We start from the raw sequence: 20,126 nt of genomic DNA on the forward strand, positions 1-20,126 counted from the left end.
GCTGGCTGATGGGAGGATTACCTGGCACCGCAGAGACAGACTGTGCCAATGTACTGCAGATTAAAGGATGTCAGAGCATTTATGGACAAGGTGTTAGTCCAGTGATGGGATCACATTATAATACTCTGCCTTTCAAACAGTCAGACCGCATTACTCCGGAACAAAATGTTTCATGTCACTAATATTAACCTGAAAATATGCAACAAGAAAACAAGAGGTTCCAGAAAGAGACTTTTAAACTTGCGAACAAGCATATTAAAGACAAACTCTCATCTCTTCCTACAAGACAAAAATCAACAGTTTGTTATTGCATGGCAGTTTAACCAAGAAAACGTTTAACAGATGTCAAATATTTGAAGATGTATGGAATACAAATAGTTCGAGATGTTGCTGAAAATTAACTTCATTATGCATAACACATTGAAATAGCGCTGAGGCAACAGAATCAAAGATAGAAATGAGAACAGATTTTTTTAAAAATGACTATGTAAATGTCAAAAATACTGTATAGACTGTATTTGAATGTGTAACTTGAACAAATCCAGTCTTGTGAAAGACAGAGCTCATATACTGTAGGTAGGTAAGGTAGAATATTAGATGGATACAAAGTTCTGTTTTAATCAATCAAACACCAGATCAACACAAACACCTGTGAAATGTCTGTTTAAAGTGCACCATTGATAAACAATACTAATTAAAAAAAAATAAAAAATATTCAAGGACACATTTCACTAGAGTTATTAAAATGAAAATGCTCTGTCACTATCTTTTGGGGGGGATTTAGTGAGAAACTGCAGCTGTTAAGCAAAGTGCCTGTCGTGATAAATCAATGAGAATGAATAAAAATGTAATACTCCGAAGCAACTCTATGACGGATGATAAATTGACCTCAAAGTCATGATATATTGCTCTGTTTGCATTGGTATTCAAATGCCTGGAATTCTTAATATAGCTATTTTGCATATTTTATACCCATCTCATTTCAATCTATATTAGTAGAATAGAATTTAATGAAACGGTGGATAAACAAATCTAAAGCAAACACTGAAAGCCTGAATGAAAGTGTGCTGCATTTCAGAGGCTCCCACCTGACCTCCCCGCTAACAGATCAATAACTGCATTACGTCTTTGAATCCCTTTTACCAGGTCCTGAGGCAATGCTTTTATCTCTTCAAAAACATGCCGTTAAACTGCTTCAAATAAACCCGCCAGTTATTCAGTTTGTTAAAACAATCATGCTCACGTGCAAAAGTCATGTCGGGATGGAGATACAGACTTAACTCTCACAACCTTGTAAACCATCGCTTGTGCCACAGGCAAAGTCACACTTATTCACCAGCTGGTGGGGTTTAGACCGCAGAGGGAGACACGGTGAGGCCCCGGGGGCCTGAGTTGAAAATCATTATTCACAGGAAATCCAGCTCTTCAGGGATCTGGGCTCTAATGAACTCCTGCTAAAAACCAGCACTATCTGATCCCAATGTGTGAGGTTTTGAATGCCAAGCTCATGGGAAGGGGAGAAACACTAAGACACGGGCTACGGGTAAAGTGAGACAAATAGCCATCATGGGACGTGGATTTAATGGTCTCGCATGAAAAGTAACACAGAACCTGGTTAGGAAGCATCTGTAGTTGCTGATATGCTGTTGTATGTTTTAAATAGTGATGATTCAGTAACCTGCAGTATGAGACAGTGTGGAATATAGACCTAGTCTGTACTGAGAATTCATACCAGAAAACAATGTTCGGTAAAGAGAGGAAAATAATTCAGAAACAATAAGTACTTTTGTTACAACCATAAAATGCACTCTGTACATTGTAACTATTAACACACCAATAATTCATTAAATAATCTCCATGAAATATAGAATTATTAGACATTAAATATTTATACATTCTCTTGTGTATAAACTAAAGCTCTTACAATTCCACAGATTTTTTTAGTTGTTTTCCCCCATCCCTAAGTTTTCATATACAAATACATAGATTCATGTCATTGTCAATAAGATATATTCAACAGAAAACTGAACCCAAATGTAATGAACAAGAATACAAATTCTATCAAATGTGGATGCTTTAAAAAACAAATCTGAGACATAACTATTGCCACCTTCTGGCCAGAAGTGGCATTGTGTACCACTGTATGAACAATAGCATTCCATAAGTAGCCAGGAAGGAAAAGGAGAAACCGAGTACACTAGTGGCCACAAGTGGGCCTTCCTCCTCTAAAGAGCCGTTTCTTTCAAATCGTTGAGGTTTGGCATTCTTGCGCGGGCGGCTCTGGTAAAGCCGATACCGTTCTGCCCACCTTTGTTTGCCATTTGGTCTGGGTATGGTGCACCCTCGGCCCGATTCAGAGCAGAAACGTGCCAGCTGGACTCTATCTGCCCTGGCAGAGGGTAGTTGTGGGGTTTGCGGCTCTTGGTATTGGGGGTGACGCTGCCTGGTGGGAGCCCTCTGGCCTCATTCAGGTTTCCTTTGGAAGGGGGGTTAGGGAGAGGCTGAAAGCGCAGTTCTGCCGAGCGATCAGGAGGAGGAGGCTGATTGGACGTAGCAGGAGAGGAGAGGTGTAGGAGCTTCCGCAGGGACTTCAGAGGCTGGTTCTGCAACAGGAAAGCAAGATGTGTGCAATCATAAAATAAACATTTTTATTTTTTTTTAGGAAAATTAAGCCAGGATGCATTGATTGCTAATAATGAAATAAATGCTGTTCTCTTTTGGAAAATATCACATCATGGTTTCCACAAATATTAGGTGGCACGACTGTTTTTAACATTGATAATCATAATAAATGTTTTTTGAGCAGCAAATCAGCATATTGCAATGATTTCTGAAGGATCATGTGACACTGAAGACTGCTGAAAATTAGGCTTTGCATCACAGGAATAAATTGTATTGTCAAATAGATTAAAATAGAAACCCGTTATTTAAAATTGTAACAATATTTCACAAAACTACTGGATTTATTGTATTTTTGATCAAATAAAGGCAGCCTTGGTGAGCATACAGGCCCATACACTAGGCCTGTCGCAATCAATATATCGCACAATGTGTGTACATGACCTCAATAATTTTTGGTGACGCAATATATTGCCCATTATATTTACAAAAAACAAAACAAAAAATACTACAAAAAACACAATAACAAAAAAAAAACGAAAGAAAAAGTTTTTGCATTCCACTTGCACCTATGTCTTTTGCAGCTTATTCTCATACATAACGCTGTAGCATTTGGACCAATCAGACACACATTTATTCATTATATTTAATGAATAATCCAGCAAACCCTCTCATTCAACAAACAATCTGTGAGGGTCTATGGACCCTTCTCCCCGAAAGAGCACCCAAAAGGGTTGTTACCAGGGCAACCATCTGATAAGACGGTTTTATTGCTCAAAAGTATGTGAGATGTGACGTGCCGTAAGAACGGACCCTTCTGAAACCCACGCAATGCCCATACAAACAAAACTTTCCTCCTTGTCACTCATAGACAAACCTTTCTACAGATAAACATGCATCCCAGGACATTGTGTGTATGATTTGAACCATCTTGTATAGTGTTTCTTGCATTGTATTTTGTTTTATGCATGCTTTATGAGTGAAGTACTAGTTAATGTAACCCCACCTATATCGTGTCTCCTACCAAATTAATGCTCATTTGATGACGCACACTTTGGTGTACACCACCTTCTCATAGAATGCCAGGTTTGTGTGTAATTTAATCTAAGTATAGACTGCCAGAGCCTTTCGAACCATGCTCTCAGACAAAGGGTCATAAAAGCCCCCAATATTTCCAGCCTCCCGCATGGAAATTCAGCCTCTCATTGGTCAAGCCCATCCTGAAAGTCAGACTCTTTCCTGACTTTAAAGGGCTAACGCACAGGTCTGCCTTGCTCTTCTGCTAAATCTTCCGATTGCTGCCCATATGGTTGGACTCGTGGAGTGCCTGAGCGCCCAGCAGGCCCCAACATAGAGCCGTGTGCGGCCTATATATATATATATATATATATATATATATATATATAAGGTGTGTGTGTGTGTATGTGTTTGTTTAGTCTAGTTATGTGTTTGTGATTTAGTTAATAAAACTTTGTGCACAATACATATGAGTATTTGTTTCTGATTCCCTGCTTGCAACAAAGTCAATTTAACGATTTCGATCTGGTTACATGCTCTGAGTAGTACTGTACCTTAAAAAAGGGTATTTCTCTTACCCTGGAAATGAAGATTTCTTTGAATTCATAAATAATCAACACGGAGCATTCACTAGCTGACCTGATCAATTGATTGTACTGTAAATTCGGCTTTATCAAGCTAATTCTATTAACTTATCCAAATATTATAATTAATTATAAAGAGTTATGATTAATTAATAACATTCCCCCTTAAGCTAATTTGCAACAACGCTAACTATAGTGATACGATAAAGTTTTAATAATCCTCTTGATCCTGTTAAAATTGGTCCAGAGAAGTCACTTTCAAAACAATTTTTTCCATCATTGACAGCCAAACAGAATCCATCCTGCTTTAAAGAGCTCTATATTTAAACAGCCAACAACAAAACTGCAGCAAGAGCTTAGAATAAACAGGACAGGATTATTTTTTTAGCATTTTTGCCTTTTTTATTATTAGGATAGGACAGTATTTTAGACAGGAATTTAAGTGGGAGAGAAAGGGGGATGGGCCTCAACTCGGGACGTCCAAAGTGAAAAGGCGCTATGTGTCAGCACGCTACCCACAAGGCTGTTGGCGCCGACATAAACAGAACATTTTTGTGGATGCTCATGTAGTTATATTTATCTTCATATTTCTGTTTCTGGTGTGAACATAAAATAGCTTCAAAAGCAGTAGGAGTATCAGTTCATCTGAAGGCTTTTGTTTTTTTTACCTGAGGCTGCACATCTGTCTGCTTTTCAGGAGGCCAAGTGTTGTCCCTGTCACGATCGCGATCCCTCTCGCGGTTTCGATCCCGGTCACGCTCCCTGTCTCTTTCCAGGTCACGTTCCCGGTCACGATCTCGGTTGCGGTGTCGACTGCTGTGATGAGACGAGGATTTCACTGGTCTTTGTATCACTAGCTGGTCTTGCTGGGTCTCACTAGGAACCTGACAGAGATCAAACCACAACACCAGTGAAACCACGTGAGTACTGGGATTTATGTACAATAAATCTCCTTTCCAAACAAAAGTTCACCCATAATCACGTGCATTAGGCCAGTAGACTGGAAACGAGCTGAAATATTACCCTTTTAACTAGTTCACGGCATGCATTTGTTTAAGATGGAAACCATTTAAGAATTAAAAAAAGTATTTCATTCCAAGGATCAGCTTTTGTAACTGTATCCGGAGAGGATGAATTATTGATGATAGATAAAGAGCCGAGTGTTTCAGGACATGCCCAGTTTCTGACCTTTTGTATCAAAAAATGTGAGTGTTTGTGTATAGAAGACAGAGAGTTTGGGTGTGAAAACATTTGGACCACTTCTCCTACTCTTTCCCAGGTTCGGAGAATGGTAAATGAGAAAACGTGCATTCTCTTTGAGCAGGTGCTGCTAAAGACGGTTATGGGGTCCATGCATCTAACAGGACACATGCTGATGCTTTTGCGATGCTAGCAGTAAACTAAGCAATGATGTAAATCATAAATCACACAGAACCAGATCTGTTACATCAGTATATATAAAAATACCTAATCTTGACCTAATGTAGTTCGTCATTCATCATCAACGTTTCTGTTGTCTGTTCTACCAGCTATTGAGGTCATAAATAAAATGTGGTGTATTTAAAGACCAGTTGAAGAAGAGTTTTACTTTGATTGTAAATTAAATTTAATATATTAATTTACACATCAACCCAACTAATGATCTAATAATAATAATATTTTTGATTCATACAATGATTCATTTTTTTTTGTTTTGTTTTTAATTTATTTTATTCTTATTTTTCTTTACACTATGGACACTCTCCTCTATGTGCACTATGGACACTTTACACTTTACACTATGGACACTTACACACACTGCTGCGTGTGCACAATCTCACAAAAAACTCAGCAATATATGTATGTTTACATGCTCATGCACTACAAATCATCCTGCACTGTTCCCCAACCAGCTGCTGACTCAAATGTCTCTCTTTGCACATGTACAGTATTTGTGAAGCATTCGTATAGTTTGTATTTTTTATCTTCTATTTTTTAGTTTGTATAGGGTAATATTTATGTGAAGCATTCGTATAGTTGTATTTTTTATCCTTTTAGTTTGTATAGGGTAAATACTTATATATAGTATACTTATAGTTAAATCTGTTAGTAGTGTATAGGTTTATAGTGTTTTTTTTTACTTCATTGTTGTAATGTCTGTATTTATGTAGCACCGTGGTCCTGCGAGACACGACATTTCGTTCCACTGCATGTCCCCACATGTAGCGGAATGACAATAAAGCTCAACTTGAACTTGAAGTATTTTTTTCTTGGCTAATATATAGAAAATTAAATAACTATAAGTAGTAAAATATATAATAATAATAATATATTTAGAAATATATATTAGATATACTGCAATACTATATTGTATTTCTGAGCAAATTAAACAAATTAAATAAATTTGATGAAATAATTAGCATATTGATTTGATTAAAATGTTTAAACATAGATCTGGACCTGGTGTTTTATTCGTTAAAAATGGCTCTAGCAAAAAGAATAAATGAAAATAATAACACTAACAACAACTATATTAAAATGACAAAAAGACATCCAGTCATAGAACACCTATACATTTAGCATGACGTGCAATGGAGATGTGTTTATTTGGTAAAGCGGCACGGTTTTATGTGAGCAATACCATGGGCTGCGGGACAACAGGGAGCACTTTGACAGAAGAGTTATGCTTTAAGCTATTCTTTGAGTTAAAGAGGGGGAAAAGGCTTTTCTTGATGCTCGGGTTCCTTCCCGCGTTGACGTCCGTCTGCAATATAAGACGCACAAAACCCCAGTGGCTCATTCTATTAACACCAAACATCTTTTGTTGTTGAATACAGCAGATGAACATACGGTCCTCTGGCTCAATATTTGTGGACAGAGCACAGTAGAGGCAGATTCTGCCACACACATGCTGCTCGGGTCTGTAATGGTCTCCATATGGCTATTATGGGGAAATGCTACTGAAGGCACTGAACTGCACTGAGAGTCTCTGTTGTGTTGAATTCTGTCAGGCACTAATCAGACAAAAGTACAAATGGACGGACTTTTTAGGATGATACGCCCACTTCACCTTTATTTTTGCACTGGTCACCTACATGCTGATTGAGATGACTGAATGGACACCATGAGGTGAAAGCTCACCTATCAATTTTAGTGAAAAAGAAAGACAGTATTCTTCTGTCCTAGACTATTGCCTTGTGTATAAATATATAATTTAAGTTCAATGACTAGCAGACAGACATACAAGAACACAACACAGCAGCTAAGCAACACATGTACATGTCAAATAATAATTAAACACACACAAACAGAGAAAAGGTCTCCTGGCTAAGGCATTGCTATATTCTTACTGCATTTTGATACCATTTTTGAGAGTAACGGGAAATGTAATGAGTAAATGAATGAATAGTAATGAACAGGACATTCTTACCGGCTGTGACTTCTTCTTTTTCTTCTTTATGGCTCTAAAGAATCCTTGTTTTTCTTTTTGTTTAGGGACCTCTGGTGGGTTCATGACCATGGCCTCTGAATTATTCCTACAAATGTAATTATTATAAGTTGAGTCTCACAAAAAAGCATTTTGGTCATAAAATAAAAAGATTTTATTTTAGCACATTTGCTGACTAAATTCTCATTACTGTAAAAGTCAATATACATTTTAGATTTTTTTTTAAAATATTTTATTTCACCATTTTTTGTATTTTATTTTACACTATATATGGACAAAAGCAGGGGTGCCGAAATGGGGCGGGTTACTGAGGTAGCCCAAGTATGCTGTTTGGGGGGCCCAGAAACCAGTACCCCTGGACAAAGGTGTTGGGACATACCTCTTAATTATTGAATTCAGGTGTCAATCTGCATTTACAAACATTTGTGAAAAAAATGGGTCGTTCTGAAGAGTTCAGTAAATTCAAATGTGATACTGTAATATTGTGAGAGGATTTCAGCTTTGCAATAAGTCAGTTTGTGGACTTTCATCCCTGCTATAGATATAGATAAGTCACAGAGCGGGGTCACAAAGTGCTGAGGAGGATTGTACATAAAAGTGGCCAATACTCTGCTAATTCCATAGCTGAAAAACTCCAAACTACCACTGGCATTAATATCAGCACAAAAACTGTGCAGCGGGAGTTTCATGGCCAAGCAGGTGCATACAAGCCTCACATCCAGTACAATGCCAAGCCCAGGCTGGTGTAAAGCACGCTGCCACTGGACTCTGGAGCAGTGGTGTCACGGTGCACACACGAGGAGGACACAGGGACGAGGACGTAAACTCAAATAATAGTCTTTACTGAACACATCAAGGCAGGGCAAGACATGGCGGGACAAGGCAAGGCTTACAGACAGAAAACACCGGGGAGTAATGAGTAGACCAGACGAAATCAAACTGAACAGACAGGACTATAAATACACAGGTAAATCATAGATAACGAGACAAACACAGCTGGACAAGGATTAACTAATGATCACACTAGACGAGGACAGGAAACAAACCAAATATGGACACAAGAGGCAGGAACACATGACACACACGACAGAGGACTGACATAACTCCCCCCTCCCGAAAGGCTCATCCCGAGCCTTAACAGTTCCATCGGGGAGGGGGGGGTGGGCGCTCTGGAGGCCCCTCAGGACAGACACGGACCGGAAACACAGGACGGGGACCTCCAGAGTGAAACAGACAGACAGAGGCCAAGGCGGAGCTGGGAGCTCAGGAGGCCATGGCAGATGGCCTTCGGGGCCTTGGCCTCGGACCCCTTGGCCCGGCTCCTACAGCCAGATCCCTTTTTATCAGGAGCCCTCCGGGGCTAGACACACCGAACAGTACAAGACAGGACAGGAACAGGACTGGGACAGGACAACCTACAGGAACAGGAAGCCCTCCTGGGCAAGCTAGGAAGCTGAGGCTTCTTCTGGGCATGATATGAATCAGGGGCCCTCACAGGGTCCCTCAGCAACCGCTTCCACTTCTGCGACAGGAGGGGCAGGCGGCTGGGAATGGCCCTCAACGAGTCTCCGTGGACAAGATAAGACATGATGATTAAAATGTTCCTGTGGGCACGACACAACAAGACCGGCACTCCTGGCCGGAACATAGAAACAGCGGCGGCCGGCGGGCTTGAGTCAGCAGCGATCCGGCGGGCTTGACTCCCGCGAACAGCGGGCTCTGTGAGCCGCGGACGGCGGCGTGACTTGGGGGAGCCGCCGACGGTGGGTTGGCTTTCCCCACAGACGGTGGACTTGGGTGAGCCGCAGACGGCGGCAGATAACTCCTGCGATCGGCAGGCTGGAGGGCTCGCGGCGATCCCGCCGAACTCCCACGCCGACTTGCAGTGGGCTATGGCGGGATCACGAGTGGCGACTTCCTTGCCACGGGACGGACAGACAGGAACAAAACAAAAAGACTTTCAAAACGAAAAAAAAAAAACGGTGTGAAGGGGCGCCACTTACTGTTAGGTCTGGTCTTCTGTCACGGTGCACACACGAGGAGGACACAGGAACACGCAGACGAGGACGTAAACTCAAATAATAGTCTTTACTGAACACATCAAGGCAGGGCAAGACATGGCAGGACAAGGCAGGGCAAGACATGGCAGGACAAGGCAAGGCTTACAGACAGGAAACACCGGGGAGTAACAAGTAGACCAGACGAAATCAAACTGAACAGACAGGACTATAAATACACAGGTAAATCATAGATAACGAGACAAACACAGCTGGACAAGGATTAACTAATGATCACACTAGACGAGGACAGGAAACAAACCAAATATGGACACAAGAAGCAGGAACACATGACACACACGACAGAGGACTGACAAGTGGAAACATTCTGTGGAGTGACAAATCACACTTCTTTCTTTTTTTTGGCAGTCTTATGGGTTTTGGATTTAGCAGTTACATGAGAAGTAGGGCTGCAAAATGATTAATTGCAATTAATCGCATTCAAAATAATAGTTTGTTTACATACTACATGTATGTGTAACAGTGTATATTTATTATGTATACTGTATATAAATACACATGTATATATTAAGGAAAAATTTTAGATTTATATACAAAATATTTATATATAGTATAAATTATATACAAATATAAATATATATATATATATATATATGTATATATATATATATATATATATATATATATATATATATATATATATATATATATATATATATATATATATATATATATATATATATATATATATATATACACACATACAAATATATATTTTAAAATATATACATATGTGTGTCTCTTTATATACATACACTACCGGTCAAAAGTTTTACATCAGTTAGAATTTTCATATTTTTTTAAAAGAAGTTTCTTATGCTCATCAAGGCTGCATTTATTTGATCAAAAATACAGAAAAAACGGTAATATTGTGAAATATTATTACAAGTTAAAATAATGGGTTTCTATTTTAACATACATTAAAATCTAATTTATTCCTGTGATGCAAAGCTGAATTTTCAGCATCATTACTCCAGTCTTCAGTGTCACATGATCCTTCAGAAATTATTCTAATATGCTGATTTATTATCAGTGCTGGAAACTGTTGTGCTGCTTAATATTTTTTTGGAACCTTTGATACTTTTTTTAGGATTCTTTGATGAATAAAAAGTTAAAAAGAAGAGCATTTATTTAAAATAAAAATCTTTTCTAACAATATACACTACTGTTCAAAAGCTTGGGGTCAGTACATTTTTATTCTTTCTTTTTTTGAAAGAAATTAAAACTTTTATTCAGCAAGGATATGTTAAATTGATAAGAAGTGATAGCAAAGATTTATACTGTTAGAAAAGTTTATAAAATTTATATTTTGAATAAATGCTTTTTAACTTTGTATTCATCAAAGAATCCTGAAAAAAGTATTGCAGTTTCCAAAAAAATATTTGGTAGCACAACTGTTGCCAACATTGATAATTCTAATAATAAATCAGCATATTAGAATGATTTCTGAAGGATCATGTGACACTGAAGACTGGAGTAATGGCTGATGGAAATTGATCTTTGCATCACAGAAATAAATTATATTTTTAAGTATATTAGAATAGAAATCCATTATTTTAAATTGTAATAATATTTTTTTCTGTATTTCTGATCAAATAAATGCAGCCTTGATGAGCATAAGAGACTTCTTTAAAAAATATTAAAAATCGAACTGATCTAAAACTTTTGACCATAATAAATATACACAGTACACACACATATAGCATGTAAACATTAACTTTTATTTTGAATGCAATTAAGCGCGATTAAACGTTTTGCAAAACATCACCTGCCTGACTGCATTGTCCCAACTGTAAAATTTGGTGGACAAAGAATAAAGTTATTGCGCTGTTTTTCAGCATTTGGTCTAGACCCCTTTCTTACAGTGAAGGGAAATCTTAATGCTTCAGCATATCAGGACATTATGGGCAATTCTATGATCTATGATCATAAGATCTATACCTCTACCCCATCAAACACCTTTGGGATGAACTAGAACGGAGATTGCGAGCCAGGCCTTCTCGTCCAACATCAGTGTTGGACCTCACAAATGCTCAAACTGAACAAATGGGCAAAAATTCACACATAAACACTCCGAAATCTTGTGAGAATCTATTATAGCATATAGTGTATGTTAGTGAAATATGACAGAACTTTTATTAAGATTCACCTTATTACATGAAACATAAAAAGCCATGAAAAGCCACAGCAGGTAATGAAACCAAATCAATCAATCAATCAATCAATCAATAAAAAAAAAAAGCTCAACTAAAATTATAATATATTTCTGCCTATCACCAGTGAATTTAGAGAGAATGTAAAGTTGGCATGCTTTATTATTTTCTGCTCTCTCTGTTGCCAGACATCTCAAAACCGTTTACTAATTATATAAACTAATTATTTTTACCTTGATGTTCTAGTTTTTCATTTGAAGCCAAATATTTACTGTTGTCACTTCCAGCTTAACAAAGCATATCATCTTGCTGCCAAAGTATACGCACACAGAATAATTAGTCTAGATCGAGGGGCCTTAACAAGCGTGTTCTCTCACCAGGGGTCGAAATTGGTCTGACGTATGGGGTGGTTTGTCATGGCTGTGCTTTCCGCCACCACTGCTGGCACTCTACTCTGTCCAGCACTCTCATGGAACGAGTTGTCAGGTCGAGGAGAGGGGACTGTACAAAAGGACAGAACAAAAAAAAAATAGAATATCAAAGCTTAAGTCAAACATTATAACAACATTAATATGTACTATATTTACATGCACTAGCGTTTAAAAGTTTGGGGCCTTTTTTGGAGACCCTTTTTTTTTTCATATAATACTTCTATTCAGGAAAGACACATTAATAACAAAAGTGGCAGTAAAGACATTTATAATGTTACAAGTGGTTTCTATTTTAAATAAATGCTATTCATTTTGAATTTATACAGAATCATGGTTTACACAAAACATTACATGATTTTCAACATAATAATAATAAATATTTCTTGAGATGCAAATCAGCATAATAGAATAATTTCTGATCATGGATCATGTTATACACTGAAAACTGGAGTAATGATCGCTGTGGAAATTCAGTTTTCTGCCATCACAGGAATAAAATTACATTTTAAAATGTACTAAATGGAAATCAATTATTTGAAATAATATTTCACAATATGTCTAATACATTTTTTGGGTACCTCTGTAAAAGCTTCCCACTCTGCGAGGCATCGAGTCACTGTATATCATTCTGTTTTCCTTGGATGAGTTTCCATCCTCCATATGAGTGTCATGGTACATCCCAGCCTGAGTTACAAGAGGATGGTCACACCACAGGATAGCATATAAAACAGCAGTTCCTACAACATATTGCACAAACTGTCTTACTATAACTGAATATTTGCTTGGGGAGAAAGGAATGATTAAGGAAGAGAAGAATCAGTGAGAAAGAGAGGTTAAACTGACAGTTCACCCAAAAATGAAATTTGTGTCATCACTTATTCACCCTCATATCATTCCAAGCCAAGACCTAGATATTTAATGCTAAAGACATGAGCTTGCAGTTAATGTAATGACATGAACATTTACAAAACATCCATATCGATGAAAGCTAAAAGTGAATCGCTTTTTATGATCAATGCATTCAAAAAACAAAGATAAGACGATGCACGAAAAACAGTAGCAACTTGTGAGTGTCTAAGTGGACGTGTGCGTTCTGAGGGTCCTGTTGAGACCTCGGACCTCGTTTTTTGGGCGTTGTGAGTGGAAGGAAGCTGTGTTGTCCCTCGTAGAATCTTTAATCGGGGGTCGAGAATGAGGCTTCTCTTTGGGAGACTGGTCATTCTGCAGACATAAACACACAGCAAAATAAGCAGACACTGGGAGACACTGGGAGTGTGCATGTAATAATCAGAGAGAACAAAACAAAATGCATGAATGCAGGATGCAGCAGAGCCGTATCAAAAATTCGATCACATACACACATGCAAACACATCACAAATAGAATTTCCTGAAATTATTACGGTGAACAAGCACTATTTGTAATACTCCTGTTTGCGAATAGTAGAGAAGACTAGTAATATTCAGACAAAGACGAACAGATGAATAAGAGGGCATCCTTGCTTGGATAGAAATATTCAAATGCTGATCAGGGGAACCAACGGAGATGAGTGGGATCAGCGCCTACTGTAATATGCTACAGGACACGGAGATAAAACGAGAGCAGGTCACTGACCCTGCTCAGATCTTTCGCGAGTTCTTCTCGAGAGGGACTGGTGTTGTGGCGTGGGAGTGTGCGATGCTGGAGCTGCGGTGAGAGGAGTTGTAGGCTGCTGGCACGTGTTGGCACTCCCTGCCCGACCACCAAATTTGCCTCCTGGCCGTGTGGCCGGTGTCGCTCTCTCCGCACGTACATGGAGTGGCGATGAGGTCGCTGCTGCGAGGAAAACGGGCTGGTGTAGCCGAGACCGTAAGGATAGGACTCATGAGGGGAGGGCAGGTTGTGAGCATGGCCACCCCCTGCTCCCGCGGCCCTGCTTGGGTCCAGTGTGTCTGTAGCCTTCGGTTCATCCGGCGTCTTTTTCCGACCCGAAGAACGTCGCGAGTCCAGAGTGCCCCCTTCTAGACGCGCGTTCCCCCGGCCGCTGGGGCTGTGACCCTGGCGCTCCGTCCCAGCGTGCCGTTCGCCTCTGGGGCTCCCAGGAGCTGCATTTAGATCCAGACAGCTGGACGGGAAGTAGCGGGAGCCTGAGCCTGATCCCACCATGGGATCGTCTAGGTGGAGTCGTGTCTCGGCCAGATTGCTCACGGACTTGGCATCGTTCAGCGCTCCGTGGCTCTTGGACAGGCTGAGGAAGGACGAGGAGCTTTTGGAGGAGGATGTGGAAGGCATGGATCCATGCGAGGACTCCATGTAGTTATGGCGACTGTGTTTGTCCCCAGACTGCAACGTGCTGGTCTTCCCTTCCAGGAAGGACGAGTGGCGGCCTTGTTTGGACGACTTGAGGTACTTGCCAGTAGAGGTGTCTCCTCCCACAGTGGCACATCCAGCTTTAGGCCCCAGGTTGAAATCAAACTCGGTCTTTCCCTTTGCATCTTTGGGGCTGAGGAGGTGGGGAAGGTTGTTGTTGGCCAGGTCTTTGCTGCTAGAGGCCGAGCGGCTCAGGGTCTGGGCCTGGTAGCTCTTGGGGTGTAGCGTGGGACTCAGGGTGGATGAGGTTGGCATGTTGCTGCCGTTCAGGAAACTGTCGGTGCTCCGGTGGAGGTCCTCATGGCGTGGTAGAGACGAGCAGTCCTTGCTGTTAGCATGCCGGTGACCTGAACTTTTACTGCCATGGCTCCTGCATGGATAAACACAAAATGGTTATATTCTGGACATTTTTTGAACCCGCTTCTAGAGGTGCAACTTGGGGTGATTTATATAAAAAAAAAAAAAAAAGCACTGAAAAGGAGCTCCCATGTATGCTGGACCCCAGCTTAGTACTATTCATTTAAATTACTTTTCATTTTGTACAAAAATTAATGTAACTTCTGATCATTTTGGTTCCCATTATTTCTTTGTTCACTGTTGTTACTGTTAACTAAACTATTCATTAAAGCAAATCATTTGAATAAGGCTGAAAACATTAAAATTTTTAAAACAACTTATTCAACTTAGAAATGAGACATGTTTCTCCCGGAACTAACCTAACCAGACTAAGATAAGTTTAATAATGAATAATACTAAAATTACTTACACTTACTAAAAGATAAAAATTAAATACAAATATTACAAAAAAGAAGAAAATAGTGCAGCACAAAATTTCTAAAATTTAAACTACAATTTAAATGAAAACTGAACATATAAAAACAATAGCCATTTCAAAATATTAATAAATTCTATAATAGAATATGAATACTAAAGTACTAAAATAACTAAATAAATACAAAAATAACACTGGATGCTTTCTAACTAAGTGATTTTTCTGTAATGTTCAAAAATCATACGTTTACTTTAAAACAACCTTTAGCTTAGAAAAGCTTGTACAAAACTAATTTAATTTTAAACCTTTAGCTTGAAAAGAACAAATTAAGTCAATACTTTCGACTGTATCCACATATACCTTTTAAAACAAATACATTTTACAAAATGCCAGGTGTTCTGTTTATGAGTCACGCTGAAAGGTGAAGTGTAATTTTGTTATAATGTTATAACATACAGGTGAATCTAAAAAAAAAGAAAAAAAAAGTAAATTTTTTTTGGGGAACTTATTTCAAAAAGTGAAACTTTCATATTTTCTAGATTCATTACATGTAAAGTAAAACATTTCAAAAGTTACTTGGAAAAGGACTTGATAAAACACAATAGACCAACACCAGCAGACGTCACAGTACCCCAAATCATCTCTGACTGTGGAAACTTCACACTGGACCTCAAGCAGCTTTGATTCTGTGCCTCTCCAGTCTTCCTCCAGACTCCAGACCTTGATTTCCAAATGAAATGCAAAATTTACTTTCATCTGAAAAGAGGACTTTGGACCAATGAGCAACAGTCCAGTTCTTTTTCTCCTTAGGCCAGGTAAGATGCTTCTGACATTGTTTCTATTTCAGAAGTCGCTTGGTAGCCCTTTTCCTGAAGACGTCTGAGCGTGGTGACTCTTGATGCACTGACTCCAGCTTCAGTCCACTCCTTGTGAAGCTCTTCCAAGTGTTTAAATCAGCTTTGCTTGACAGTATTCTCAAGCTTGCGGTCATCCCTGTTGCTTGTGCACCTTTTCCTACCCAAATTCTTCCTTCCAGTCAACTTTGCATTTAATATGCTTTGATACAGCACTCTGTAAACAGCCACACCTTTCAGTAATGACCCTCTGTGACTTACCCTCTTTGTGGAGGGCGTCAATGTTCGTCTTCTGGACCACTGCCAAGTCAGCATTCTTCCCCATTATTGTGGTTTCAAAGAACAAGAGATACCCGGAAGTTATACTGTAGGGATGGTCATTTATTGATATTTATTGATTAATTGACATTAATATTTTGAGATACTGGATTTTTGACTTTCATGAGCTGTAAGCTCTAATCATCAGAATAAAAACTAAAAAACTTTTGAATTGTTTTACTTTACATGTAATGAATCTAGAAAATATGAAAGTTTCACTTTTTGAAATAAGTTACCAAAAAAACTTTTTCACGATATTCTAATTTTTTGAGTAGGTTATCCAGGACAGGTTGACTTCCTGAAAAAGACTTCCTGTGGCACTTTTAAAACATTGGTCAACACTTCTGGCTCAACCAATGGTGCAGGATTATCTGTTTATTTGGACAATGCTTATTCAGGGGTGTAGCCAGCATGCAGAAGTGATTAAGAAACATGTCATTTTGGCAGCTCCGTTTGCTGCCACTAGTGGTTTGGAAATCACACATTAACCTAGTTCATAGAAGCAGCTGTTACTGACCGGCTGGGTATGGTGTTGTCTCCATGGTATGGTTTTCTCTTTGAGGAGCGAGGTGGGGTGGGCGACGGGGCAGCTGGCCGCTCTGGCCCTCTAAGGCCTTGAAACACTGGGTGGTTCAGACACTGTTCTGTCAGAAAGCGTTCGGTGGGGTTCAGGCACAGCAGGTTCTGATACAGTGAAAAGAGAATGAGGAGAGTCACGCCACACTAGAGCAATAAAACTCATTCACATTCGGTCTTTAATAACACTTTGCACTTGGGGGTGATATCACATCTGCAATTTATTTTAAAATAAATCAACAGCAAATATATCACAACTACGGGGATTCGAAAGGGAATACTGTTCTCTAAGGAGTGTTGCAGACCGTTTTACCTTCATTAAATCCAACATGAGTCCATTGATGATGCCCAGGTACCTTCGATCAAGCGTCTGAGGATGACTTACAGAAGGGAACTGCAACAAAACACACACATATATAATTAAATAAAGAGGCGGGACTAAAGAATGAAAAGCGGAGCAATCTCATAATTCATAACAAAATTGGCATACTTGTGATTGATTAATTGCATAAAGATGTGAAAGCATTACAATAGGCTAAAGTATTAGAATTACAAAATAAAAATATATAAAACTGAAACTGAAATAAAAACTCAATTAAACCTAAATAGTACTATTTGAAAAAAAAAGACAAAGCAAATAATAATAAAAAAAAATTCATAATGCATTGCTATGGGTTGCGTCTTGCTTTGGAATTGACTGATAGACTGGCATTTTGGCATTCGCGAACTTCATGCTTTCTAACCTTACCTCAACTTTTTTCCCCTTTATATTGCAATTAATCTGCTTAACATACATTTAAAATATAAGACCACCCAGTCTGTTTACAAAGTCTATCATTGTAGCATGTTTACATCTTCCAATGTGTGCATATATAAAGAGATAGTGTTCATCTTATTATATAGTAATTGTTATATTGGATATTAGTGATGACAGATGTCCCTTTTTTACATTTGAGCCCCTGCCCCAGAGAAAGTTTCTGCACATCCACGTATACGCTGGATTGATTTTAATAACTTCAATGCACTTGAAATATGCACCAAGCACTAGGAAAATACAAGTATTGGATCGGAACTCGGTATTAACTAACTCGCATCAGGGGAACAAAAAACCTTATAGGGACATCCCTAAAAACAAAATAGCATTTAAAATGTGACTTGAGTGTCCAAAAGTGTCCAAATACTTTTTGAGGCTATGTATCTGTCAGTGTATGTGCATGTGTGTGAATATTATGTACTGTGATCAGCCCTGTCAAGGCAAAGCCAGTTGTTTCACATTGGCACATTGCAATACATGAGTCATAGACAGCCACTTATTCAGAATACTGGGATCCGTGCCATAGGAAAGGAGATCATAGAAGAGGCAAGGAGAGGAAAGCACAGAACAGAACAGGACAGAGAAGACGAAAGGTCCTTACTCTTAGTCCAGCGAAACGAGGGTTGTTGTAAAACAACTTCATCTGCTCTGGTGGTAAGGGACCCAACACCTTCTGAATGGTGAAGAGCTGGTCGATTTCACTCTCGCCCGGAAACAGGGGCTGCCCATCACTCAGTTCTCCAAAAATACACCCCACCGACCACATGTCCACCGCCTTCCCATATGGAGCTCTGCCGAGCCCCGAGCAGAAGACAAATATAAGTCAAGAATTGACCTTCATATGAGTTCTCCATTTCCATAAAGATAATTCGCATTTCAATACATGAAGTTAAATACGTTAAATGTACATGCAGTTTGAGTGAATGAATTTCCCTGTAAAATTAAAAAAAGGTTATATTTCCTAAGTGAAGATTTCAACGGTTACTAAAAAGACAGAAAATGATTCTAAGTTAGGATGTTTCTGTAACCCTTAGTTCCCTAAATATAGCCCCTTCAAAGTAAGTCAAAGGATTTTTTTCACCTGTTTTTATCATCTGAAATCACACTGTTTGCTTAGAAAAGTAATAGAAAGACTTTTCAAAGCACCGTGATTTGAAGGGTCATTCATGTCTGTAGCACAAACGCTGCAGGACGAGTGACATGCTTAGGGTTAAGGTTTTGTTCAAATCCCAACTCTGAGAACAATAGCACCACTAAAAATGAAAGAGGGATGAGGAGAAATGCATGCAGAGACAGAGGCAGATAGATAGACATAACACTGAGACACAAATCTTTGCACTAACACACAGCGAGAGGGAGGGAGAGAATATTTGTGTGGGTGGAATCTAAATGGTGAGAGTTTCAAAAACTGTTCCACTGCATTCATCTAGTCTAGTGGCACACACTAGAAAATAACGCTTCAATGGCGACAAGGACAAATAATCATGCACCGCACTCCTGATGTCACATCTAATGGCTATATCAAATCAACATTTTTAAAAAGGATGTGCCCTCAATGAATATTAGTGCTTCTATTTGAGGGGAGTTAGATTTTTCATGCTTTTTGGCTTCACTGAGGAAGAGGTTTTTGTCATGTCTCTGTAAACAAAGTATACTAGAAATCACTGTGAAAAACAAAACAGGAAGTACAGATATGAGGACTTACCCAAGGAGCAGTTCAGGTGAGCGGTACCACCTGGTCGCCACATATTCTGTGTAGTTAGCATCGCTGCCTTCAGAGAGATTGCGGGCAAAGCCTGTGGGGTTGGCCAGCCGGGATAGAAAGATTGTAGGGAGAAGAGCAAAGAGAAAGGGTATCGGGGATGAGCAAACTGCAACATCTTAATTAATCTTGCCATATTCTTCCCTCTAAAAATAAAAGTCTTAGAGAGAAGTTTGTGGAGTGAGTCATGCTCAATTTCCGTGGCATTCAGTGTGGAGGCAAAATTTAACCCTGAGTGACTATATACATTTCATCAGGAGCAGAACTTGGAGGCTGGGAAGCACAATATGTAATTTATCAGGTACAGAGAAAATACAGAGCCTGTGTTTTGACTACTTAAATTAGAAATTACAGTCAAGTTATTAGTTTGAAG

General features: G+C 39.0%; 1 protein-coding gene across 1 annotated transcript in view; it reads right to left on the bottom strand.

The window, feature by feature from the left end:
• Nucleotides 1-226: 226 nt before the first annotated feature.
• Nucleotides 227-20,126, bottom strand: part of cdkl5 (cyclin dependent kinase like 5) — a gene marked incomplete at its 5' end in the record, with an annotated part of 38,814 nt that continues 18,914 nt past the window's right edge. Inside the window, 11 exons of the mRNA XM_079393200.1 lie at nt 227-2,603; nt 4,889-5,104; nt 7,630-7,735; nt 12,256-12,379; nt 12,888-12,993; nt 13,429-13,530; nt 13,923-15,027; nt 17,119-17,285; nt 17,491-17,571; nt 18,593-18,782; nt 19,697-19,787. Of these exons, the coding sequence (XP_079249326.1) occupies nt 2,226-2,603; nt 4,889-5,104; nt 7,630-7,735; nt 12,256-12,379; nt 12,888-12,993; nt 13,429-13,530; nt 13,923-15,027; nt 17,119-17,285; nt 17,491-17,571; nt 18,593-18,782; nt 19,697-19,787 (2,666 nt within the window). The 3' untranslated portion in view covers nt 227-2,225. The remainder of the gene's footprint in view (nt 2,604-4,888; nt 5,105-7,629; nt 7,736-12,255; nt 12,380-12,887; nt 12,994-13,428; nt 13,531-13,922; nt 15,028-17,118; nt 17,286-17,490; nt 17,572-18,592; nt 18,783-19,696; nt 19,788-20,126) is intronic.

This window comes from Barbus barbus (genome assembly GCF_936440315.1).
Source record: "Barbus barbus genome assembly, chromosome: 35".
Lineage (NCBI taxonomy): Eukaryota > Metazoa > Chordata > Actinopteri > Cypriniformes > Cyprinidae > Barbus > Barbus barbus.